Raw genomic sequence first — 26,287 nt, 5'->3', positions numbered from 1 at the left:
TGGTGCGGCTGGAAATGGGGGGATATCTGTTTCACTCTATTTTCTGCATGCTGCTCTCCCTCATGTTGAGGAGTGAATTAACATCAAAGCACGACCCAGAAAGACCCAGAACTGGCCAGACTTGTGATCCGCCTTTTTTTCCCCCGCCTCTCTATGACAGCTTTTAACTTTCATGCAGAACATTACAAACTATGACTTTAATGTATCAAGGGGTCCCTCACTTTTCATGCATCCTACAAAAGCAAGCAGTGCTTCCTGTCCCTCTGTGAAGTAAAAAGTTGCTGCACTGCCTCAGAGCATGCATACACACACACACACACATCCATACTGCAGACTGAAGTTGGTTACATAAACAACAAAAAAATGTAAAATAGTTCTGCATGCACGGCCTGTCATAAAAATAGTGTGCATGAATGAATAACATTAAACGAGTGGGGCAGATAAGCTACCCCCTTATGTGCTCGCCTCAGATTCAAATTTATCTTTGCGTAGGGAATTGATGAGACACAGAGCTCAAAGCCAAAGTCTTCAAAGACCGTGGTTACACAAGATGCAAGGCGTCAAACCCACTTTGTAGTTCTCGGGTGAACGAGTGGGCTGTAGCTGCCGAGCTGCACAGGGTGATACGGCAACAGAGTTGTGCAAGCCCAGTAAAAGATGATAAAATACAAAAGTTACACCAAGGTTACATTGTGTGTAAAAGGAGAGCAGGAGTGATCTTTTTCTTTCTTTTTTCAGATGATTGTAGTTGTGGGAGTTGTGGGGTTGCTCTATCATGTTTCAAGGTTGAGGTCCCCTTTATCATTCCCATAAAACATAGGTGGTGTGGGAGAAAGACAAAAAAAAAGCAGGAGCACCAGGGGAGAGCGAGAAGAGAGGAGCAGGAGGAGATAAGGAGACAAATAAAAGGCTGATGGTATGGTAGCGTAAGTGAACGGTTTCATCACAGGGAGCTAGATGCCTTAAAGGGATTTTTCTACATTTTGGGAAATAAGATTATTTACTCTCTCTTGCTGAGAAATGATGAAATCCTAAGGTACTATCATGGCTGCACTCCAAATATGAGGCTATAAGACACAGCTGGTTAGCCTAGCGTGGCGCAGAAACTGGTAGCAGGCAGCTAGCTTGGCTCTGTTCAAAGCTAAACACCGGGGGTTAAAGTTTTGGTTTGGCTTCAGGTTTTGGTGTAGAAATAGACTTCGACACAGCTGCGGTCAAAACATAGACCAGGCATTTTCATCCTTCAGTTTTGGTAAACAAACCGTGCAACATGTTAATTAGCGAGCGAGCTTTGCTTCGAGCTCAGAGTTGAAGGCACAAAGTCAAGGGAAAGAGACAATTTGATGCTGATTTGCCCGGGGCACCGCAAACCAGTGTGTCCTTTGAGGCTGATAATGGTTCAACTTGAGTGAAAAAAAATTATGTGTATAAAACAGCTTCATAAACACACAGGGAAAAAAAGGAAGACAAAATGAAAAAGGAGAGAGATTGGAGGGAGGTAAGAGAGCGAACTGGAGTTCAGTCGAGAGCTGAATGCAAAGAAACTGACTCATCAGTGTTGTTGTTACCTAGTAAAACAGTTGGTTTACAGTCAAACTTCTGCAAATTATTTGATACCAAGTGTGTAGGTTTGTTCTCAACACTGGTAGGACACAACTTTCTTCTTCTTTTTTTTTTCCAGTGACGTCATGTGCTACGAGTCAACCCCATCATACATTAGCCTATGGGCTGGAGGTGCAAACAAACCAAACAGGCAGCCTAGGTTGTGTGTGTCTGTAAAATAAACTAAACTCTCATGTTTACCAAAATAGGCAACAAGAACAATAACAACAGTAAACAACAGTAACAACAGCAGCACACACACACAAGCAGCGGTGGCTAGCATGCTAAGTTAGCATTGCTAACATCACTCACGATTGGCACTTGTTGAGAAACACTGGTGGAGGAGCAGGTGTGTCTGCGAATGAAGATGGCTGAACTTGAGATAAATTCTCTCCTGGAAATCCACGTCATATATTTGTCGTCCTTTAGGCTTTGTTTACTTTCACAATCAAAAGCTATGAGCTGTGGAAAATGCACAGCGCCGCCATGTTGGAACTTTGTTTTTACAAAGATTGTCAAAGCACAGCGAGATGTATCACTCTTCATCACGGCCGCATGACATGTTCATCGTATTTACGATGTTTCTTTAGAGCCACAAACGTAGCACTCGTTCTGTCCTCTGGGGCAGTTTAACTGCCAACTCAGCCAATCACAGCCCAGAAGCCCCACCCCGCATGTGCAGACTGTGTATATCAAACATTTCCCGCTGCATAGAGCTGAGCGATCAGTGTTTTTTTTTCCCCCTCAAATTGTGTGTGCGCAACTGCGCATCCAAATTGCACCAAATTCCAGAGTCCTGGCAATACACGCGGTGAGTGTCACATACATCTGAACAACAGACAAACAGTTGGTTCAATTTATTGGTAGGGACAAATCTGCTCTCTCAAAATATTGGTATGGACATGTCCATGGTCCATACCGCAAACCTACGCCGATAAATAAATAATAGTTTTGTAACTTTTGGACAGAGCTAGGCTAGCTGTCTCCAGTCTTTATGCTAAGCTAACCAATTGTCTAGTTTCACTTTGACTATACAGATTCCCTGATTTCCTGTTTTTGTTGCTCATCCAAAGAAACCATTAACATACCTACCAGTCCAGCTGAGAAGCAGCATTTCACATTACCACATTATTATTATGAATATTGCATTATTAATGGCAATCTGCAGCAGCAGCAGCAGTAGCAAACTACATGCCTTTGTAAAACTGAGAGAGCAGAGCGGAAGTGGAGGATTGCTTCATTCTTGCGGAGGCTCCACATTCCCCAGAGCACTAGAGCAGGGTTGTTGTAGCTTGTACAGTTCCTCCTCTGCTCCCCCCCGTCCCTCATTGCACATAACCACCCCCACCCCCCCAGCTTCCTGTGCAGCAGCATGGCTGCTCAGCCCTTCCTTTCCCTTCCTTGCTCTGAGCTCGGTCAAGCTCCAGCTCCCTGTACCCCGTCGCTCCAGATACATTATTTACACTCTCCTCCCCTCCCCGCAGCTCAGCTCAAAAGAATCAGGGCAAAGGGACATAACACCACTGTATAATACCCCCCCTACCCCCCCACCCCCATCTGCACTGACACACACATTGCACACACAAGCTGAATCCTCCCCTCTGCCGCCACCACCGCCACAACCACCACCACCCCACCTGCTTGTTCTTTTCTCACTCTGCGGGATGAAAATACAGTGCAGGGCTCGGCTGCGTCAATGGGAAACTCTGTGAGGCCCCGGCCCTCCCATTAATCCCCTCTGACATGCCTCCCGAGGGCAGGGATTTGCTACAAGTCAATGCAGGAGACCTACAGTATGCAAAACAAGCCTGTCTGACTCTCTCATGATTTTCAAAGCCACTACACTGCACTGCCTGTGAGACAGGAAGGCAGATCAGAGAGAGAGAGAGAGAGAGGTGGGGGGAAAAAATAACTGTGCACACACAGTCTGCTCGGTTAACCCCTTCTTCGCCCTCCTGTTCCGTGTTTGTGTCACTTCCCTCTTCTAGTTTCACTCCTAGCCTACATTGCACAGATAATGCTGATGACAGATGACAGGATGAGAACTGATGCTGAGTGATATATATTTTTTTTCTCTCTCATTCAGCTCTGCCGCTATTATCCTCTGACTGCGCCCTCCCTCCTCTCGCCTCCCCTCCCCCTCCTGCAGACAGCCTCGTTACCAGACCAAAATATGAAAACCACCCAACGTAAACAGGAATTCACAGGTCATGTGATGCACTTACTTCTCTCAGGCGGAGTGGGGCTATTGAATTTCAGCCTAATCAGGGATCTAGTGATGAGGAGATAGGTGGAGGCTGGGGGGGCAGGGTGAGTCTGGGGGTGGGGGGGTGGGATGACATTAGAGAGGAGCAGTCAGGGTGGTTGGGAGCAAAAGGGGAAGAGGGGAGGAGGGGGGGGGGTCGCTGTCCACACCCTGTAGCTCACACACACAGGGAATGTAAACAACAGAGCTGTGTAGCTTAGCAACAGGCTAGGCTACACATGGGGGAGGGACGAAACCCGCATGGAGGAAGGGCAGCGGTGCAAGTTCAATTACCACGAGGAGAGGGGTGGAAAAACAAAAGACAGTAAGGCATTGCCCCAAAGAGGAAGAGAAAGCCGCCAGGATGTGTAGCCTGCTTTAGATTCACGTGATTGGCTTCACTGCTGCCTCCCTTCTTGCTTCAACAACCCCCCCCCCCCCCCTCCTCTTCTTGTCCTCCTCCTCCTCCTCTTTTTTTCCACCCATCCACAGACCCTTTGAGATGGAAAAATGGGTCATCTGTGTGGAAGTTAATACTCTGAGCACGTACAGTGCTGCTTTATTTTTAGGACGTGCTTTGGAAATTTTTCTTCTCCTTTCCCCTCGCTGGTGAATGACACAGAGGAGGCGCTGGGTAATTAATATACTGTGTTGCTGCTGTGCACACAAGTGGCAGTGCAGAGGAGAAGCGCAGTCTTTATTATAGCTGTTGGCACGGCCTGGACGTGTCTCATATTTCTCCCCAGCCTTGCCCTCTCCATGACAACATACAGTAGGCTGCAGACCGTGGCACCACAGCCATGACATCAGCACCCGGGCACAGACAGTGCGGGCTGAGCATCGCAAGGAGAAAGAAGTGGGAAGAAAGACATGTTCCAAAACAAGGACAGAGGACACAGGAGGACCCACAGGCCTCTGTGGACGCCTCCGCCTCGTAGTCGGTGATCAGGAAGCCGTACGAGCAGCAAATGCCTCCCTGCAAAGTCGCAGCTCAGAGGCAACACTCAGAGGAGCTCAAATGTAGACCGGTGCAGCAGAGACTCTGCTGCTGTGCGGAGCTACGTGAAGCTGCCATAGCAACCACAACAGAGTTATTTCTGGCTGCTTTGAACTCCCAAACACAGCTGCTCCTACATAACCAGACTTATTCACTGGTCACATATAGAATCAGTGCATATACAGTATACTGCACTACACACAGCAACAATAAAGCTTTGACGTTCAAATTCACAAACTGGAATAACACAACAAAAGGTAGTAGTTTTTTATTACTGTGGGTCATTTGTTGACACAGTTTCCAGTACTGAGTTGTGAGGCTCGACTGATTACAATAGAGCCAATGCAACATTTGACATTCACTGAGGATCCATGCAAATAAAATCACCATTGGTCCTGGCTGGTCTCTAACACCTAAATCCTGGGATTTTTAATGTTTTTTCCTCCAGTAACAGGTTATTTCCTGCACCTGTAATAAATTAACGGGGCGCATCTGTCATCTCCACCACATTAGGAAAAACGGATTACAAACTGTTAAAAATCGTCCCTCCCGAGCACATGGTCTCCGTGCTGCAGGCACAGCCATTGTTATTGCTGTCAACTGGAACTGTTAGTCTCTCAGCTCGCTCCATTCAAGTTGCCCTTCAGTGGAAAAGCATGGAAGGGTGCAAAATTAGGGCCTGGAGCAACAGTGCCCCCTACTGCACAAGAGGAGGCAGGATCTATATTTCCCCATTTTCTTCCTCTTGCCTGCTTCATCAGATATGAAGAGCTGACTCATAATCCATTCATACAGGCTCAAATAGAGCAGGAATGTAATTAAATGAATGACGCTACGTAAAAAGAAGGAGAGCAAACACCTTGTAGACTACATTGAGATTGCACTGAGCACCAAGCATGCAGATCATGGCTCCGTACTAGACTAAAACAAAAGATTTGCTGTGTCATGCTGGAATGAAGCACGTCACGACCTTATGTCAAAGTCTGTTTCGCTTGGCTTACTGCATTCAGAGCAGGCAGCACTGATCTGGTATCCTTCAGTGACCCCTCAGTTCTCTCCAGTCTGCAGGGGACAGAGCATGCAGCTAGCAGCCGAGTGTTTATTTACAGGAGAAGCAGGCCAGTGGTGCCCTGTGTTTGTGTGTGTGTGTGGAGGGGTCAGAACCTGTTCCTGCCTCCAGTGCCAGGAGCAGACCACTGCTCCGGTCTCTGGCCTCCAACAGTCTGTTATTTTTCTCCTCTGCCTCCGCCAAAAGACAGATTAACAACGAGCCACTTCTTCTGTGAGCATGCACGCACACACACACAAGCACCAGCTTCAGGCCAGACCACTCTGCAAACCTCTTGTCAGTCTTCTCCATTTCCAGCAAATGGCAAAATCGCAGCAGTGCCGAGGAAAAGACTGCAGAGAGAGCGCATGAGTTAATGGAAAATGGAACAGTGTCTACCATTTAGTCTTCACTCGACATTTCTGGGCCCCCATTCAATTTTCATTTTTCATTCCTAATGTAGAAAAACTATTTTCCCCCTGCTCTCAATTCCTGGCAACCTCGAGGCCCGGGCTGCTCGGGCCAGAGCCGTTAGAAAAACAGCTGCAGACAGGGATAAAAATAATTACAGCTCTATTTGTCTTCCAAGAGACACACTTTCAAGCAGACCAACTCCCTTCCCCTACGAGCTGCTCCACTTTCACTCTCCTGCAAACACAATAAAGCCATTCACAATAAAGACACAGTGGCTTAGTGCACCCACACAAGCTCATGTGTTTCAGCACACTAGTTGGAAACAGAAATACCATGCTGTCAGGATGGCAATCCAACCTTGTTTTGGCAGTGTGTGTATTTCATTAACCAATGTCATCAACACATTGAAGGTTTCAAGGACTCAAGGGCTTTTTATTTTTCCTACACCAACCTATTCAACATACCTACATAATCTGTTCATAGCAATTAAATCCCATGACATTGGTTTACATTCCTTTTCTCCATGTTCCCTCACACAACGATGGCACATCTTTTTCTACCTAAAAAATATCCTGAGCTATATTTACCCTTGAAATACGCACATTACACTTCCCATTCAGCAAAATGACTCTCTGAGAAGATAAAAACAGCCCACGCTCTGCATTTCAAAAATGTACATGCCTCATTTTTCTTCTGTGCATTGCTACTGCCATCTACTGGCGAACAGAAAGTCAGAGCCTCCGAGTGTGTTTTCATGTTTTATTGTGGGATTTTAAACACAAAAATGTCCAGATATGAAAGGCTGGAATATAAAAATAACATTTACGTGACATTGCGAGAACAATGTCAGAGAACTTAATGGCAAGAATCCACAAATAAGAGTTCTGTTTAGTGTAGACAGTCTTACACACATTCCACAGGTATATCAACTGCACAGCAATATGTAACAAATCATCTACATACCGTTTTTATTTTGTACATAACATATCAGCAAACATCCCCCACCTGCACCCCCCCAAACAATTAGTTTTGAGGAAAATAAATAGAACAAAAAAGGGGGCTAGAAAACGTGAGATCTGGTGGGAAGAAGGTAAGAAAGATGGAATGTATTTAACATTTCCCAGAAACATAACCTTGACAAAGGTCTTTAACCTCGGAGTGCTGCGATAGAGAGGGGGTCCATGTCCACAGAGCTGCGTGACCACTCAGGCTCACAACTCACACACCGGCAGTCACACATACCAAACAGTGCACAGATATCAGTGTCCGAAATCCCTTTACGGAACGGAAATTGCATCCGCACGCGTTCATTCGACGTCATCTTCCGTTAAAGACTGAGAGCTGATGATTCGCTGCAAAACAGAAAGATGTTTAAGAGGCTGCATGTGAGACAGTTTTCACTTCCTCAAACATCACATAACAAGTCATCTATAATGCTCTGTCTTAGAGGTGAAATAGCTAAGAGCTACGGACACAAGGCTCTCAGCTTTGGATAATTCTAAGATTGATCTTGCACCCTTTCTTGTCCCAGAGATCACAAATCCAACCGGGGGGTTTATTAAGGATGCTCCAGCATTAAACCAGTACACTTGCATTTCTAATAGGAGATGTGGGCTCACCTGGCTGATGGTGGGCAGTTTGGTGAGGAGCATCTGGAAGACTGGAGGTGGCAGTGTCTGCTGGAGCACCTGGAGCAGCTGCTGGGGCTGACCACATACTGCAATCGCATTGGTCAGGTGATCTACACCTTTCTCAAACTCACCTGTGTTGGAGAAAGTTTCAGAAAACAATTTTTGATAAGAGATCTTGGGGACTGGAAATCATGAGGAAACTGCAGATTGATAACATCAAATCAAAACTTAACAGAGCACCTTTCCTGCAAGGATATGCAACACAAAGTGCTTTACACACTAGAAAAAAAAAAAAAAAAAAAATCAAATAAACTTGTTACCAACCTTGTGATAGGAGCTCCTCTCCCAGCTGGATTTCCTCCAAAAAGAATTTCTGAACAGCTTCCGCGTCCTTCAGGTCAGGGAGCTTCAAAGTCAAGAAACCACATGGTCAAACTTCACATATAGGCCTCACGAAGTTACAAATTATCTGAAATTAATGGTTAGCTATTTATTCTGACCTTTGCCAGCCCAGACCTCTCACTAGACGTATTTTGCTTTCGTCTTCCTGCGTGAAAAAGGTGGTTTTTAGATTGCGTTGGTATGTTCAATTAACTCTTGAGCAAAACGACGAACACATGGTCACACGTTAAGCAATTAGCTAAAGCACGTTGCACCCTCGTCCAATTTATCCTGCGACACAGCCGAGGAGGATAAACAGAGATAACATTAACACTCTTACGGCTGTGAGCATTTAAAATGAGGTCAACAATAGTGAGATTTTTTTTTTTTTTTGATTAACTGGCTGGTTGCGTCTATCACATGGAGGAAGCTAACTCGCTCCTGCTGAGCTAACTCTTCCCTGCTCCCTCCGGCTCACACACTTTCACTTACGTTCACGTAGCTTTTCCTTGAATTGTGGGTCGCTCCGCCGCTTTCTGTCAAAGTAAACGCAGTAGGCGACGAACAGGGCCCCGCACACCCCGGCCACAATCGCGCTCGTCCTGCCGCTCATCATATCTGAAAGCTACTCATGGGCTCCGTGCACAGCGGAGCACGCTAGCCGTCTAGCAGCTAGGACGCTGCCGAGGAAGAGGAAGTACGTAAATGATGACGAAAGACGTAACATCGACGTACATGCGTCACATCCAGACGTGGTATGTTTACGAGGAAAATTTTTTACGATGGTATATAATATTAGTTAAATGCACGTACAAAATAACACAGCATTAGGTTGAAGCATAATGTAAGACGTTTTATGTGAAAAAACTTTTATTTTTATTTATTTTTTAAATCTTATTCTGACTTACACGGCAAATAAATTAATTTGTTTAATCAAATCTTACCACACAAACCTGTACTGGTACTACTTTAGTTTATCAAAAGTATGAGTAGTTATAATGCTGAATGTTGTTATTTTAATAAAGGATCATTTTTAATAAGTAATTAAAATTTTTTTTTTAATGATTTAACGTACTGTATGCACAGTTGCACTGATAATCTTTTATCATCACATGTTATAAGTTTGTTTTGTTTAGGAAATGTGCAAAAAAAAAAACGCATTTCACTATACTGTGAACACATTAGTCAACTGAAACTACAATATTTTATTGCTATAAAAGCTTCAAAAATCAAGTATTATGTATGAACTAGGAATATCTTTGTTAAGTAGAAATGCTGCCGTTATATTGGTACTTGAGTAAAAGTAAGTTTCCACTGATAGTGGCAGACACACTGAGTACTTCACAAACTATGGCATTTATTTCAAACAGAGGCTTCTGCTTTGCTTACATTTTTACAATAAATTACACAATGACCATCATCAGATGAGCCTAATAAATACTATTGAGCATTTTTCAATAAGCTCCATTACTTTCTCTTTATCTATGATCAGACCATTTTCCATATACAGGTTCATACAGCTTTAGCTTCAGGCCATAGTTCAGCCACATCCAAAAAACCTCACCATTCTCCTCTTACAAGCACAAGCTATAGAAAAACAAAACAGAATACGAACTAAAGCAAAACATGAGATAAAAAAAAAGAGGGAGAAAGAAAAATAAATGACTATAGAAACTGATGAAAGAGGCAGAACAGAACAACATAAACAAACTCAAAGAAATCTGTTCTTACAAGAGGAAAGAATGAGGACACAGGGGAGAACAAACATGCTGTAACCCTCAGTATTTACACTCAAACTACAGTTAAAACCGTAAAACTGTCTGTACAGAAAAGTACATGTTATTAACAGTGCAAGATATTAAATAGCTTGACTCAAAACACTTCTCAATATACAAATGTATAACAAAAGCATACAATTACATACAAGTGCCAAACAAAACGCAACTTCAGGTTATCATACAATAGGGGGTCTATACAAAGGAAACACTGGAGAAGTCTTCAGAAATGTATACGCATACGTCACTTTATGATATAAATGCACATTTACAATATCTTTACCTTTAATCTGGTCATAGTACAGGTAACAGAACCAAATGTTTTTGGTAGGGATGAGTATGAGAAGAAGCTGGCATGTCATTATTGATCATGAGGAGAACTACAAAGAGATGTGTTGCTTTACTTAATGGAGCTAAATAACTTCATGTCACATGAAACACTGCAAATGGGGGACTTGAGTTTCATTCGTGTGTCCTGCAGTACTGAGTTGACGCTGTAAATACCTCCTGTGGTGACCATCAAGTTAACTTGATCCAGTTGCAGATGTGCACCATCAAATCTTCAGTGAAGACGATGGGACTGGGGGGGTGGGGGATGGGGGTTGTATGGGTGATGAAAACATAATAAAATAAAGCACATGGGCTTTTAAAAGGCTGATGAACTGAAGTAATGTGACCATTGCATTCACCAGCTCCATCATTGCACATTTTATACTGCCAAACTCAATAGTTGTACCCAGGCTGGATGAGTATTCAGTAGTAGATTACAGGTGTTCCAGTATAGGAGTTCTTGCTTTTACAATTCTTAAATTTTACCATTATGCTGATAAAAAACCGTCATTAATCTGTCGGACTCAGCCCTTCACTGCACTGCTCACTCATACAGCATTCTCCAGTCTTTTGTAAGGGACACATTATTCCAGCTGACCCTCTCTCATTTGAGAAGAGGATCAGGTAAAAAAAAGTGCTGTCCTTTCTCAAAGTGCCCCATTGAAAAGAACAAAAAGGCACTACAGTATCATTCCATATTCATCCACTGAGGCCGTCAGTGGACCTATGATGGTCTGAAACCCTCTCTAACGCCACATGTATGAATCAATGGAAACGCGTACGGGACCTCGGCGCCTGTACGTCACCAACCGCTTGAGGTTTTAACCACACAAAGGCCTTGTAATGAGGGTGGACAGAGAAACGTGGCTAAGTTACATTTCACGCGCCCTTAATGCCAATGTGGCAGTGTTCCTCTTAATTCCCCAGGATAGCATGGCCAGCACAGGCTGCACCACGCTGAGCTATGAGGACAGAGCACATAGGGGTCTTCACTGGAAATTATCCCTTACCAGTACAACTTTATCAAATGGAAACAATTATTGCTTGCAAAAACAATTCTTATAAATGTTCAATTAAGGAGAGCGCAAAAGACAATTTCGAATTTTTTTTTTTTTCTGACAAATTTCATCCCCCTACACAATCTTCATAAAAGTGCACTTAAGTGCCATTAGCTTGCCAAGGAAACAGTTGTCAATAGAAAATAGTGCTTGATTCTTGTTTCTTGTTTTTGTTTTTTTTGTCTCTGGTCTGGTTTTTGTGCCCCAGTAGTTACAGTATGTAGGTTGAGTTGTCCGTCCTGTTGGAAGGGAATGGGGGCGGCGACCCCAGGGTGCTGGTTAAGTGCTTGGTGCGGTGGTTCATTGCTGGTTTGTCCTGTCACCTGCACTCCACTGATACCCCAGAGTTCTGAGAAGAGGAGGATGAGGACGACACCGGTGGGTCGGCCAGTGTCAGCATGACTGCTGCAGTCAGTGAGCTGGAGGACGGTGAGGATGAGGAGGAGGAGGAGGAGGATGCAGCCACCGTACCTGTGAGACAGACAGACAGATTTGGTGATGGAGACTTCATAACACAAAAATGGCTACACGATAAGATTTACAAACAGATTTAGTTGTTGCTAAATATTTACACCTAGTATCCATCAGGTGCCATAGTTAAATAGGTTAGAGTTCCCCAGAGAACAGAATGAAAAGTCAAATCTGTTCATGTAAACATATGTTGAATGTAAATTTGCACATTTGGAGTTTGGGGAAACGCAATTTCGATCCCTTGTGTAATGACTGTTACATAGTATGATTGACAATAAAGTTCAAATCAATCAATCAATCTGTTGTCAGCCCAATCATAAGACGAAGAAACATGTATTTTAAATTAGCACAAAAACAACACAACAGACCACATAATACAAAATATTACAGCAATTGCAAACCAACTCAGCTAATTTAGCATAAACTGGTGTTTGCCAATCATTCTCAATTGATTAACCAACGCACCAAATCCTTATTTTATATTATACAGCATTTACTACCCACTAATGGTGCAGCTAGTATTGAATCAGCTCAGTTGCTAAGAATACTGGAAATGCTTGTTACACTAACTTAAAGAGCGGATTAAAGAATACCTGGCGCAATAATTTGTAAGTTAAGGAGACAAAGAGCTCACTCACTTTCCCGTTCCTTCTTCTTCATGCGTTTTCGTCGTCTGTCGATAGAGGCGACCTCAGACTTGAGGGAGAGGTAGTGGTTCCTGATGTCCTGCAGCTTCTCCTGAAGAAACGAAATCCTCTCCAGGCTGCTCATCTTCTCCAGGTCAGCTACACGCAGCACCACATTAGAGTCAACAGAGCAGAGAGGCATGCAAACATCGATACTTAGAATTCAACTTCAATAAAAAGTTGCTTCAAGAATAACTTTTTTTAAAAATTTAGATGCACTTACACATCTGGAAGCTCCACTTGTACACACGTGGCGATCTTCCATGTGTGTCTCGGTGCTGGCCGTGGTCGGCGTCGCTCTGCTTGTGGTACTTATGGCTCGAGGGGGGAGATCGTCCGTGACACTTGGGCGAGGTGGCGGCCTTCACGTCCGGCGCGTTGCTCTTGGAGGCAGTTGGTTTGGCAGCGCCCTCGACAACAGACTGGTCCTCGCTGTCACTGCTGTTGGCTGAGAGGAGACAACAGAGTTTGGAAAATAAATAAATAAAACAGGACAGTGATCTGGGAAAATCTAATTTCCTTTCCTCCAGTAGCCGGAAATGAGTAAATGTGAAAGAGAAACTCTACAGCTGATAACGCTGCTGCTGAGGCTGGGAGGAGGGGGCGCTGGCCGTGCTTTCTACAGCTCTCCTCACCTGTTTTCCTGTTTTTCTTGGGAGGCACACCTAGGCTCTTGCGGTTTGGCTTGTGTTTCTTTGCGGCTCCACCTGCCTGTGATTCTTTCTGCCGCTTCTGACTCGCAGACGCTACAAAAGAATAAAAGAGACGGTGGTGAGGGAACAGGCAGACTGTGAAATGAGTGAGATGTCAATGTGTATTTCTGTAGTGTTCCACCCTGACAGAAAAAATAATGAATTCCTCTCTTTAGAAAAACACCACGATACAGCGCATTTGCCGTTATTTTGTACCTTTGGACTTCTGCTCGCTCTCCTGCTGGCTGCTGCTGCTCAGCTCGAGGCTGCAGCTGCTGCTGCTGTTGCAGGAGAGGCTGACGTCAAACACCTTGGAGGGGGAACCGGCCCCCTCGTCCTGGGGCAGGTCTTGCAGCTCCCCGCCCAGACTCTCCACTTCCACCGTGCTGCTGTCCGTCTCGCTGCGCCCGCCGGCCACCTCCTCCTGTGTGGGTCCCGGGGGGAGAGCGGCGGCGTCGGCGACCGGCTCCGAAGGCAAGGCGGGGGGCGTGGACGGCGGCGGGGAGGGGGGCTGCGCTTGACCCGAGTCTTCCACGGCGCTGCCTCCTCCCGGCGGGGACTCGGGCGTCGTCGGCGGCGTGTTGAGCACCGAGTTGCTGCCGCTGCTGCTGGGAAACTCCTGCAGCTTCTCGTTCTCCAGCTGCTCCTCCGAGGCCTCGTCCTCGGGCCCGGCGTCCTGCTCCGCGCTCGGCTCCTCCAGACACGAGGGCGCGGGCGGAGGGGGGGAGTTGGCGGCCTCCGTGTCCGAGTCGGAGAACAACTCTTTGAGAGTTTTCTTTGGCCAATGGGGTTGGATGCTGGACCACACGTCCTTTTGTCCTTTCGCGCGGACTGCCGGCCTTTCCTCGGCGTTCCCGGTTGTTTTGGCCCTTTTTTCTGGAATCTCCCAGAACCCGGCTTGTCTGCCCGTTTTGGTCTTCTCCTTCATCCCGTTGTACTTCTTCGAGGGCGAGCCTTTGTTTTTTGGGCGACTTCGCTGACTCTCCTCAGCCTGGGACTCGGCCGGCGTCGCAGCCTCGTCGTCTGAGCTGCTGTTTGATGAGGCCCCCCTCTCCTCTCCGGGACCGGCCGCTCTTTCCTCCAGCTTCCTGGGAGAGCCTCCGGGTAACCAGTCAGCACTCCTGGTGTTCCTTGTCTTAGCTTTGGCTTGGCCCTTCGGGGGCCTCTCTGCTGCACTGTCGGATTTCCGCTTCCTGGTGCTCGCCTCTCCCTCTGACTCGGGTTGACTTCTGCGTTTCGTGACGTCCGTGCTCTCTGCGCTTGCCGGATCCTGGCTTTTTCCTGAGACCGGAGAAGGTTTGGATCCCTCGGATGGAGGCCCGCTCTCCCAACGCTCTGATGTTTGCGCCGGCTCCGGCTGGGCCTTCCGGAGGTTGCCTCTGCAACCGGGGCGATCCTCTTCATTATGCTCTTCCTCCTCATCCTCGTGCTCGCTTTCATCCGTGGACATCTCGGAGGCTGAGGGGAACGAGACACGTCTATTAGTTCCAGCAGGACATCAGCAGACATAAATAAACCAGTCAGAGTCAAACAGTCCTAATCTGCTGTAAGTGTGCATGAGGACTAACAGGCTAATGAGTGTTGCTACCTTGCAGGCCATTGAGGATAGAAGTAATTTCTATAGACTTGACTGGAGACTGCTGAGTCCCTTTGTCCTCACCCTCGTCCATCTTGGAAAAGACATCCTGACTCAGGCCACATTTGGTGCGTGGGACGCGGTTGCCGTTGGACGAAGGGCCGAGGACGTCTCTGTCGTTAAGCCGCTCCAACCTGTCTCTCTCCCGCTCCGCTTTGTTCTGTCGGGATTTCAACACAGTCAGTGATTCGCGTCATGACAACTGAACCGGGGCTTAAGCTGAAAAAAAGTAGCAGCAACTCTCCAAATTCCGTACCTTTATTTTTTTGCGGTGCTTTATTTTTGGTACATTCTTATTGGCGGGGCGCACGATCTTGTCTGCTTTGATCCATTCATCATATCTACAAAAAAAAAGAAATCAAGTACAAAGACAAGAGACAATTTCATCATGCAGGTCTTTGAAAAGGAGCTTCAATTCTCTCACACCACCCACCACACAGACACCTCTACTGTCTGACCCCAACATGTTGCTGTGACACAATAAGCCTCAACAGCAAAAAGGAGGAAATCCCATGGTGTTATGTGGAAAAAGACAAACCTTTACGATGAAGAAAGAAACAATATTAACACCGACCACCACACAAATCATATTCAACAAAGTTCCGACAGTACCAAGGGTGCTACTTGTGTCGTATGAGGAGAAATGAAAAAGTTTTCACGACATCACACACGACAGACACAATGCAGAGAACATCCCACTGTCTTTTATAGAGTGCTAGAGGACCACACAACAACATTGAGACAATGAAATGCTGATTGCACTAGTTAAACCTCTGTGTCATGGTACCCTAACACTCTACGTAACACTGCATTAACCCTGACCCACTGGGGAGGGGGGAGAGGGTTGAGAGGTAGAGGTGAGTGTAGCAGCACTTTGGTTGGCCTTTTTTTTTTTTTTCAGAGAATTCAGAGAAGGGTAGCTCACATTAAAAGACCGTATTTGCAGGAGGGTCTAAGAAAAAAAATTGCTTAATCAGAAGAACCAGTGGTTGGTTAATTGGTCAAAAAAGATCAGCCTGTCTGTACATTTTTGTTTTTGCAGAGAGACAGACAGCTGGGGGACAGACAGACAGGGGATTCAAGTCAAAACTGAGCGAGGGAAGCTGAGGAGTGATCCACACCGACCCAAAACTCAGTTCTGTTTCTGCCACTAGATGGCCCAGTGCTCTCCATAATCAGAGTGCTGACCATGGGACTGGATTAGATGAAGCAGAATTGTGAGGAAAAGGGATGTGTTACTGCTGCGGGGATACCCACGTAGGGGTGATCCCGTGAGCTGATTTTGAAGGTTAAGAGATGTCTTTTTACTTTCTTTATTCTCTTTTTTTTTTTTTTTTTTTAGGGTGAATATAGACGTTAGGTGATTTCTCCCCAGGTCCTGTCTTACCTGACGTTCCAGCCACAGTAGTGCACCAGGTAGAGCACCTCTCCCCCCTCCACGTCTGCCTCTTTCACAGTGGCCTCGTACGTCTTCAGATTGCGGCCTCGCCCATACCTCACCTGCACCTTCATCCCCGGGGGGTAACACTCAAACTCCTCCCCCTCCTCCCCCTCCTGACTGCTGTCATCCCTGCAAGAAAAACAGTTCAGCACTTCCTGGCCCTAGGCTGCCACCCATTGAACACCACAGAGCCCCACCCACACCCGCCCGCCCCCACCAGACCCACTGCCTGGCCCGCTGACTGTTTTCTAATTAATTTTTGCTCCAACCCTTGCCTGTCCTGTCCCGTTACAACACTAGGCCCTGATCTAGACAGAAACTTTAACTTTCCTTGTTTTGTCCTAGACCAATGTAACCCACAGCAACCTGCAGGATAAACAACTGGATCATTTACAGTAAAGCCAGACAGTGCAGAACAGTGCAGTGTTTCAGCAGATAAAAAACATTATTCTTTCATGGCAAAAAATCAGTTGCATGGGAAATAACACTACTGTTATTCTATCTAACCCTGCATCCACACAACAACAACATACTTGGGATTCTCATTCACACAAACACACTGTAAGAAACAAAGCAGCCACAGAGAGGAGCTAGTGGGAAACTGAAGCTGGAGGGTGTACGGGCGGTGCAGTATAGTGCCAGTAAGTGGTTTAGGCGCAGGGGCCACAGGGGGAGATGGGGCGGAGGGGGGGGGTTAGCACGGCAAAGCACAACTTGGCAGGCAGGGCGGCAACTTAAAGCGAGACCACAGCGTTTTTTTTTTTTTTGAGAGGAAGCGCGGCTGCGAGGTTCCAATTTGGCCGCGGTGTTCTACGCCGGCCCGTTCTCGTCCCTAAAGCACCCGGTCGGCGGTCGGAGCGCGCGCTCTCTGCCAACGGCTCCTTCTGTCTGAAGGAGACGCGCTCGCTTGTGCTGCAGTTGAAGAGACTGCGACCACCGTACGACCACCGATGTTGAAAACACACCCCACACGTTCGCCTTCATAGACCATCTCCATGAGAACCACATAAGCACACACACACACACACACACACACACAGAATCAAATCAGAGCTGCAATATTAGTTAGAAATATATGTTATGTATGTTAATATATTTTTGTAATTATTAACAACTCATGTATGCCAATTTATGTCAGTGTTTAATATTTAGGAGGTTTGGATAAGACAAGAAATCTAATAATGTCCCCTGAGGCTCTCGGAGCTTTTGATCAGCTTTAAAAAAAAATAAAAATAAAAAGATTTCTGGTCGTTAAATAGATCAAACAATGAACTGATTACTAAAAACATTAAATATCAATAATGAAAATAATCGCCAGTCAAAGCCAGACGGACAGGATCCAAAAGCATCTTTATATCAAGACTCCTAAATTCCTCTGAACCGGAGCATTGCAACTTTAATCTACTCATATTATTATGCACCGAGAAGCCGCAAAGAAAGAAAGGCTGAGAGCCTTTTCAACAGAGCCGAGAACACTTACAGGAGAAGGAAAAAAAAAAAAAAAGGTAAAATGTAAATAGCACAAAGGAAGTAGCTTTACAATTACTGCAGAACAAGAGTTTCTCTCTATATAATTAATTACCATCATTAATACAAATTAAAACATAATTTTCTCATTTAAGCTCACTGTAAACTAGCTCTTGCCGACTGCACAAAGAGGCTGCTGCTGGAATGAAAATGTGATCCGGAGCACAGGCTCCATCACATCAAACGGGTCTGAAATCATTAGGAAAGCTCGGATCAGACTCACACCAGCCTGTGTGCATCTGAGAAGCCTCACACCACCACGTTATCTGTGAGGACCACTCATCCCGGAGACGCCAAAAGGATCGGGGGGGGAAGCTCTGAAATGTCAGAGAAATATGATGTTGATCGGCATCATACTGCAGCTTCCCCGCAGCTACGAGTGATGACAAAAACCACAGAGGGGATACTAAGAGCAACAGGGTATGGTCAGGACATCCTCCCTAAAGTTGGAGAATTCACAATCCTTCAATTGGACACACACACACACACACACACACGCACACACAAAAAAAGAAAGAAACAGCGGAGCATTAAGCAGCAAACCAAGCATGACGTTATCTAGCCGGTCCCCAGTAGCACAAACAACCTCAACACAAGCGTCAAACTGGAGGGTGAACAAACACAAAGGTCTAAACTGGACTGAGAGCACGGGCCTAGAGGCTCCACACAGGAAACCAGCAGAAAACAGACGTCTAACTGAGACCAAACACTTCAACTAGCCACAACAAACACACATCGACACATTAAGTTCCTTTTTTTTTTTTTACTCTAAAAAGGTTACTGCCGCTATCTTGCATCTAGTGTGCTAATGCATCAGTGACAACACACACGCATACACACACACACACACACACACACACACACATGGAACATTTAATAAAGCTGAACATCAAAAAGCCAAAAAAAATGAGAGAAAGGACAGGAAGAGGGGTCAGAGAGACAGAGATAAAGAGTCCAAGGAAAAAGGGAGAAATCAAGAAGAGCACAGCCATGTTGTGTGCACTGAATGAGCTGAGGCTGGCCACGGTCAAACAGTCCCAGCCAGGGAGAGAGAGAGAGAGACAGACAGAGAGAGAGAGGGAGAGAGAGAAAGAGAGAGAGAGAGCACTGCATGACATGCCAGGTGAAAGGTAGCAGTCAGCCTTTGGTGCTCTAGGATGTCTCTGCCAGCTGATGCCGACTAAGCCGCGAGAAATAATAATAGCACAGAGGGCAGTGGGTAAGAGCTTAGTTAGAAGAGAGAGAGAGAGAGAGAAAAAGAGAGAGAGAGAAAGAGAGAGAGGAGCGCTTGCCTCTCTTTGGTTAGCAGGTACAGGTGGATTGTGGGTATATTGCGTATTAGTATCATTAAGGTCAGAGGGATCGCTGCTTCTCATCTGCTCGTGGTCTTTTAGGTTTTAACTGCCACCAAGGAAAAAAAGTGAACGTCTCAGGTCTTTTTGCCTGGAGGAACTTTTGAAATACTGAAGGGGCCAGATTGAGCATGAACACAGCGTCGCCGTGCAGGACCCTGCAGGAGGGGCCCTGCATGGGGCTTGTGTTTGTGCCATTAAGACATATATAGATATATATATATATTTTTTTTACTCCCCTGGTGGAAGGGACCATCCTTTCAGACCACCTACCCAGAGTTGTCCTTGCTCTCCTGCTCCTCGTCACACTCCTCTTTCATGTTCTCGGCTCCGAGGTGGGCCGTCGACGAGCCCTCGTCTGCGTCTCCCTTCTGGCCGGGGCCCTCTTCGTCGTCTTCATCGTTTGCGTCGTCCTTTCCCTCCGGTTTTGATGGTTCTGACTCCGTTTTGTTTCGGGTCAAATCGGGATTCTCCTCCTAATAGAGAGCGATGCTTTTAGTATCAACACATACAGCATGTGGGCGATCTGCATTAAAGGGATAGTTCAGCATTTTGGCAAATTGGCCCATTATTATGGCCCATTGGCCCATAATCCCCATAGTCATAGCAGTAGGTGCGTTACCTTTATTTGTCGGTGCAAGCTATTTTTAGAACGGCGGAGCAGAAATACTCTATGGAGGCTAATGGGATTTCTTGGTTTCCCTCATCAAACTCATCAAATACACAATCCAACAACTCCAAAACGCTCTGGTGGACAAGTTGTGACCTGCACATTCACCATGCTATGAGATAATAGCGGAACGTTACGAGACAGAGTTGTTTTTGAGGCAAATGCAGAGACTGCTCGCCGAAAAACTGCCCTCGACAGGAACGTGCATCAGCTGTTTTGCATGAATTTACCTCTAAAACAACTCTGTCTTGTAACGTTCTGTTATTATCTCATAGCATGGTGAATGTGCAGGTCACAACGTGTCCACGAGAGCGTTTTGGAATTGTTGGATTGTGTATTTGATGAGTTTGATGAGGGAAACCAAGAAATCCCATGAGCCTCCATGGCATAGCTCATGGCTCTGCTCCGCCGTTCTAAAAAAAGCTTGCACCGACAATGAAAGGTAACAAACCTACTCCTAAACCTATAGGGATTATGGCAATGATGTTGAACTATCCCTTTACATACTTTGGATAAATATCTAATGAAAGAAGCACATTGTTTAATAACAGTAATTGTTAATAAGATTATTATTCATGTACCTTGCAGACTACGGGCTGTGCGCTGCTAGGCTCTCCGTCCACCTTGGGTTTCTGCTCCTCTGAGCTGGAGGATGTTGGAGCTGCTCCTGCTGCCTCCACCTCAGGCTTCACCTCCGCCTTGGGCGCCTGCTTCAACGGGAGGTCCATTCTGAACGTGATGGCGCAGGAAGTGCAGTATTCCTCGAATCCATACAAGTACCTGTATGATAACACATTCCTCGTCAAGACAGGCAGAGCATCCCCTAGTGTAACTTTAATGCTCCTCTCAATTATGAGCACATTCAAACAAACCTGCACCGCTCAGAGTTAATGCAAGGATAAAAAAGTCAATTTGTTCTTGTAGAATTTGCTAGAAAAAGGAGGCAATGTATTAAAAATACAAAAAAAAATAGTAAAGTAAGTCAGTTTAGGAAATAAAAGCTGCATTTGCCAAAACAGGGTAAAAGCTTTGCGGAGCTGTGGAGCAGCACCTGTACGTACTTGCGGTAAGCACACTTGACGTTGTAGCCGGCGGCTGAGTTGAGAACAGGGATCCCCAGGTCCTGATAGACTTGCTTCCAAACGGAGCCGCTCTCAATCTGCTCAAATGTGGACACGGGAGAAGACAGTTGCGCAGTCAGTCAACATCAAACGAGACAAGCTTTGACACTAAGAGACCGTTCATCTTCGCGTGGAGCCACACTAAGAGGAACTGCTGTCAGAAGCGGCACTCACGTTGTCAAAGCCTCCCAGCTTGTTCACCAGCCTGTAGAGCTTGAACAGGTTCAGGTTCCTGTAGCCCAGGACGGGCCGCTTGTTGATGGGGGTTCCTGTGCAGGAGACACACACACAGAGAGAGGGTTGACATGGTGGACACACAGGTGCAATTAGACGGAGTGAGGCAGCTCTGGAAAAAAACTTTAATTAAGCTCCCTGAACTACAGTCTTCAAGTGTTATGAGGAAAATGTATCAGAGGTCAAAGCTCTCTTTTAAAAAATAACCTATTTTACATCCTTTAAATGAAATATCTGTCAGCAGTTCATTATGCTTTATATAGTCTGATCACATGTTTTTGTGTGAAATCCTAATCTGCATAATAACTAATAACTTAAGTTACAAAATAAATGCAGTGGATAAACACAATTTGGGCTACAGATGGAAACCAGCTCTGTGCTATATCTAGTGCACCCATCTTTTCATTTTTTTTTCTTTTTAAAAGTGATTAATGGAAGTGCACATTGTCCCTAAATAAAAATCAATCAAATCAAATTCCCCTCTAACTTAAAGTGGATAAATAAAAAAGCATAAAAATGAATAGTCGGGTCAAGTAAAGGTACTTCAGAATTTCTACTTTCCATTATTGCTCTTCAAACATTTAATGAAAAGCAGCAACACACAAAAAAAGATTACACTACACACCATACACACCATTAGACTTAGGTAACTAGACAATGTAAAAGCTGTAGTGTTCAATGAGGTGTAGCTGAAGACTTGGGACAAAAATCTGAAAACAGATATTGTATCCGTCCTATTTTTCATAGCAGAGCCCTGAGCGTCCCGCATACACGTTTGAGAGGAACAAAATGTGTCTGTCCTCATCTGCAGTGTGGACTCACCTCTGTCCTCCATGAACTTGTAGAGCTGCTGCAGAAAGTTCTCCCGCTCCTCTGGGAACGGCTCCACTTCCTCCTGCAGACAGGAAACAGGACAGTTTGAGGCGCTTTTCTTACACTGAGGTTGCAGAGATAAGAGCAGACGGCACGGCTCGCACCGCTACCTCCTCCTCCTCGCCGCTGGCGTCCTCCTCCTGCTCCTCCTCCTCGTCTTCATCGTCCTCCTCGCTGCTGGAACTCTCCTCTTTCACTTCCGTCTTCCAGGTGTTGGGAACGACCTGCTGCTGCTGGAACTCCAAGGCTGCATCCAGCGCTGTCAAACGCCCACAGAATATATACATCACAGTGTGTTCACCACACACAGTAAGCGCTGCCTATCATTTCCTGCCACCGTTATCTGGAAAACTCAGCTCGTAAAGAAGTCAAGCAGTATGATTTTTCAAAGACAGAACTATTTCCAGGCTAAATAAACAGAGATAAGACCCCAACAGATGTTTGAGTCAGATTGCTCTTCACATCTTGTACATTAAGTATAAACAACATGATACTTCAAGTAAAAATAAACTAATCAACAGAACTCAATGTTCTAATTTTAAGGCGTTCCTTTTATTTTCTCTCATAACATCTTCTAGCAGTAGTTTAATCAATCAACCAAACACCCAAAATCCCACAATGACACAGCGAAATCAGAACTCTAGCAAAGTGATTATAAAGGTAAAGTCAAAATATCACATTGACAGAAGCTCTCAGAAGCATTGGGACTCTTTACTCAGTACACAGTAGAAGCATGTTTGGCAGCGAGTACTGTCTCTGCTTTTCTTGGGTGTGACTCAATGAATGTTGCAGACCTGGATTTGGGGATTTTCTGTCTTTCTTCTCAGCAGATCCTCTCAAGCTCTTGGGTTGGAAACCACTGCTGCTGTCCACCAGTGGTCTCCAACCTGAAGGAGCTTGAGTTTTCTCCGGAGATGTATATAACTGGGCTGAAGCTGGGCCGCTGAAGGACGCACACAGTGGTGTCTCCCTCATGTGTGGGCTTAGAGCAGCCTTTCTCAAAGTGGGTGCCGCGGCACACTGGGGTGCCGTCTGACTGCGTCAAGGGTGCCGTGAAAAAAATACCTCTTCTGACATTTCATAGAATACATTCTCTTTATATATGCAAAGGGGCCGTGTCCACCGTCTACTTTCCATTCAGATCCTATGGAGCTCGGAAAAAAGCTATCAAAGTTTCCTTTTTTTGTTGCGGCGCTCAGAGCGCTCAGAGTTGAAATATATATATATGTATATATCAGCTGTGGAATGGCTATCAGGACGACCAGGAAATCTCCCGGTCGGCCGCCCAGCCAATATGCTCCAGCGAACCAGCGAGCAGGTTGCCCTGCGCGATTATGCGGCCTCTATGACCAGCCTCAGTGAGGCTAATGTAAGTCAATCATGTTCTCATGATAATCTTCAAGGTTTCCTTGAATTAATTGATGTTAACAGTCCAACCATTATTTATACCACTTCTTGTCTTTTTACATCTCACTCATGGTTGCGATAGTGACGCAGACTCTAATCAATCCAGACTACTAAATGATTTTTGTTTAGCCTCCTGTCTTTATCTAATTCTTTTTGTTCAGATATAACTGAACTTTCATGACCAAACATATAAAATAACCAGCAATGTTTGTTCGTTCTTAAATTGTAGAATGGCGCAAAGCCTCATGGGAAATGGGAAACGCGCTAGAGAAAAGTCACTGTGAAAGTTATCATTAAACTAGAAAAAGCATTTCCAAGAATGGAAATGGTGTGACTGCTGAAAGCAGCTGAACACTGTTGCAGAATTAGCAAATAGTGCAAGCAGTGATCACCATACAAATGTTTGACCGAGGTAGGAATCGAACCCACAACCTCATGGTCAGTAGACTTTCACTCTGCCTCTAGGCCACAGTGTACACACAGTTACAGAGACTGTTGTCTGTTGATGAGCTGCACTCTGTCTCACTCTGAAGTTAACGAGCCCAAAGCTGCACCTGTTGGAAACACACTGTGTCAACACCAAGAAAGCTTGAGAGTCAAGCTTGAATGACTTACAATGAAAATTTCTGTGAATTTCAGGCTGAGAGCAGCAGTTTCAACATGAAGCAAGTTATCAGAAGTCAACAGAGGACGACTGGGAAAATAATTCACTATAATTGTTGTTGAGGCAAGATTTGAACCAGGAATTGAACCCACAACCTCATGATCACTAAACCTTTACTCTACCGCTTCGCCACAGAGAGCACAGACATAAACATGTTGCCATTGTAATGTGATGATGTGCTGCAAACGGTGGCAGTAGCAATTAATGCCTCTCTTAACGAACACCTGTAACAGCTTTCAGCATTCACACTAACTAGCGGCTACGGCTAAAAATAGAACGACTCACGGAAGCTAAACAGCAAAGCTTATCAGTCCTGCCCGTGTGTCACGTTATTTATAAGTTATATTAATTTAACAAGACAACACAGTCCGTGCTAAGTGGGCCGGTACGTCGGTACCTGGTCGGTACGTCGGTACCGTTACTTCTGGATTTTAACCACTTGAGAGTCGGAACCTATGGGCACCGAAGCATGTTGGTGAGTAGGACAAGACCCGAAACCGTGGCGTTTGCAGCGCGCTGTCAGTCAAATCCATTTGCAGAGCAGAGTAGGGAGGGGGAAATATACCTGACTGGATGTAATGTTATGGTCAGCAGCGTTAATGCTTGAGTGGCACTAATTGCAGCTCTTTCACCCCATTCAGCATTTCTGTAGCCTACTTTTAATACAAATCCATGATCTAACTGGTGCCCACTTCTGAAGGAAATAGCAAAATATAGCTACCCATATTTCTTATTTTTCTTATTCTAACCCTGCCCCACTCCACGCTGGCGGCTCGTTTCGGCAGCGTTCAGAGAGAGAGAGAGAGAGAGAGACGCTCCGTGGACGCGGCCGTTGGTCACGGGCACTCAGAGCAGTAGGGTCCGTGTCCACCGGACGCTATGAAAAAAATGCGTCGTACCAGGCTCACGTCTCACATTGATGGGGAGTCACAGCCTCCTCTCTCCTCTTCCACCGGTGGAAACTCTCTGATTGTTCGCAACGGAGTGGAGACCGCCGGTGGATATTCATGTGAACGCGTGCCTGCACGCTGCGCGCATGTAGACCTTTCTCTCTTCCTCTCACATTGCGGATTATTGTGTGTGTGTGTGTGTGTGTGTGTGTGTGTGTGTGTGTGTGCATATGTAGGCTATAGGCACCTATACATAAATACTGTAATACTGTCCCGTCTAAATAAACAGGACATTTACATTTAGGCTATGCAGTGTCATTTTGAATTATATTTTACACAGGGGTGCCGTGAGATTTTATGCACTTTTGAAAGGTGCCCTGACTGAAAAAAGTTTGAGAAACGCTGGCTTAGAGACACTCTGAATCATGTTCATTGAGGATATTTCTGTACTTTTCTCCATTCGGCTTCGAACCCTGAACTAATCTGTGGAGGGCTGCTGCAGTGATGGTTGTCCTTGGAGAAGTTTCTCCCATCTCCACACAAATCTGGAGCTCAGCCAGAGTAACCACCGGGTTCTTCTTGGTTGCCCACTTACCAAGTTCATTCTTTTCCAATTGCTTAGTGCTGCTGGGTGGCCAGTTCATTGTGAAGTCCTGGTTTATTTCAAACTTTTTCCATTGAAGAATTATTGAGGACATTTTGCCCTTGGATACTTTGCATCTTTTCCACAGATCTGAGCCTCAACACAAACTTGTCTCTGAGCTCTGCAGGCAGCTCCTCTGTTTTTACACTAATATACACAGTCATATGTGAGAACTTATATAAACAGGTGTGTGTCTTTACAATTAATGTCCAAGCAACTGAATTTACAACAGGTGTAGAAACATCTCAGATGATCAAGAGAAATGGGAGCAACATGAGCTGAATTTCAAGTTTCATAGCAAAGGGTCTGATTTGCTTTGTCATTATGGGATATTGATAGTAGAGTGACAACAGGAGGAAACAATTAAGCAATATTAAAGCAGCTTCAGCACAAGGCTGCAACAAAATGTGTGTGGGGGGAACAGGACAGGAGTTTGAATACTTTCTGAATGTGTTGTACTGCAGAGTGAATGAAACCAGACTACCCCCAGGAAAAATAC

The 26,287-nt window shown here is 45.5% G+C and overlaps 2 protein-coding genes across 4 annotated transcripts in view; both read right to left on the bottom strand.

Annotated features, from left to right (window-relative positions):
• Positions 1 to 7,065: 7,065 nt before the first annotated feature.
• Positions 7,066 to 9,002, bottom strand: tomm20a (translocase of outer mitochondrial membrane 20). Its single transcript, XM_083987666.1, has 5 exons — positions 8,811 to 9,002; positions 8,438 to 8,484; positions 8,262 to 8,343; positions 7,926 to 8,068; positions 7,066 to 7,658 (listed from the first exon to the last, which is right to left on the bottom strand). Exons 1-5 carry the CDS (start codon positions 8,932 to 8,934, stop codon positions 7,614 to 7,616), a joined length of 441 nt encoding a protein of 146 aa, XP_083843792.1. The 5' UTR covers positions 8,935 to 9,002; the 3' UTR covers positions 7,066 to 7,613.
• Positions 9,003 to 9,655: 653 nt separating this feature from the next.
• Positions 9,656 to 26,287, bottom strand: part of arid4b (AT-rich interaction domain 4B) — a 43,410-nt gene continuing 26,778 nt past the window's right edge. The window contains exons 11-24 of one of the 3 annotated variants that reach the window (XM_083988601.1): positions 22,295 to 22,443; positions 22,134 to 22,206; positions 21,252 to 21,346; positions 21,018 to 21,115; positions 20,538 to 20,736; positions 19,560 to 19,762; positions 16,354 to 16,536; positions 15,223 to 15,307; positions 14,919 to 15,126; positions 13,547 to 14,788; positions 13,274 to 13,384; positions 12,862 to 13,086; positions 12,591 to 12,737; positions 9,656 to 11,952 (exon numbers count right to left, since the gene is read on the bottom strand). In XM_083988601.1, coding sequence (XP_083844727.1) covers positions 11,801 to 11,952; positions 12,591 to 12,737; positions 12,862 to 13,086; positions 13,274 to 13,384; positions 13,547 to 14,788; positions 14,919 to 15,126; positions 15,223 to 15,307; positions 16,354 to 16,536; positions 19,560 to 19,762; positions 20,538 to 20,736; positions 21,018 to 21,115; positions 21,252 to 21,346; positions 22,134 to 22,206; positions 22,295 to 22,443 — 3,170 coding nt within the window. In that variant the 3' untranslated portion in view covers positions 9,656 to 11,800. The remainder of the gene's footprint in view (positions 11,953 to 12,590; positions 12,738 to 12,861; positions 13,087 to 13,273; positions 13,385 to 13,546; positions 14,789 to 14,918; positions 15,127 to 15,222; positions 15,308 to 16,353; positions 16,537 to 19,559; positions 19,763 to 20,537; positions 20,737 to 21,017; positions 21,116 to 21,251; positions 21,347 to 22,133; positions 22,207 to 22,294; positions 22,444 to 26,287) is intronic. The other 2 variants (XM_083988603.1, XM_083988602.1) reach the window with 2 other exon arrangements.

Source organism: Trachurus trachurus, assembly GCF_905171665.1.
Source record: "Trachurus trachurus genome assembly, chromosome: 15".
Lineage (NCBI taxonomy): Eukaryota > Metazoa > Chordata > Actinopteri > Carangiformes > Carangidae > Trachurus > Trachurus trachurus.
Note: the sequence above shows the minus strand (reverse complement) of the source record. Positions and strands in the feature narration are given on the sequence as shown.

What these genes read in the sequence shown, in the direction of transcription:
- tomm20a (XM_083987666.1), bottom strand. Translation starts at nt 8,934, where the DNA reads ATGATGAGCGGCAGGACGAGCGCGATTGTGGCCGGGGTGTGCGGGGCC. An exon ending in AGAGGTCTGGGCTGGCAAAG is followed by an intron (nt 8,344 to 8,437) that starts GTCAGAATAAAT and finishes TTGACTTTGAAG; the next exon opens with CTCCCTGACCTGAAGGACGC. An exon ending in AGAGGAGCTCCTATCACAAG is followed by an intron (nt 8,069 to 8,261) that starts GTTGGTAACAAG and finishes TCTCCAACACAG; the next exon opens with GTGAGTTTGAGAAAGGTGTA.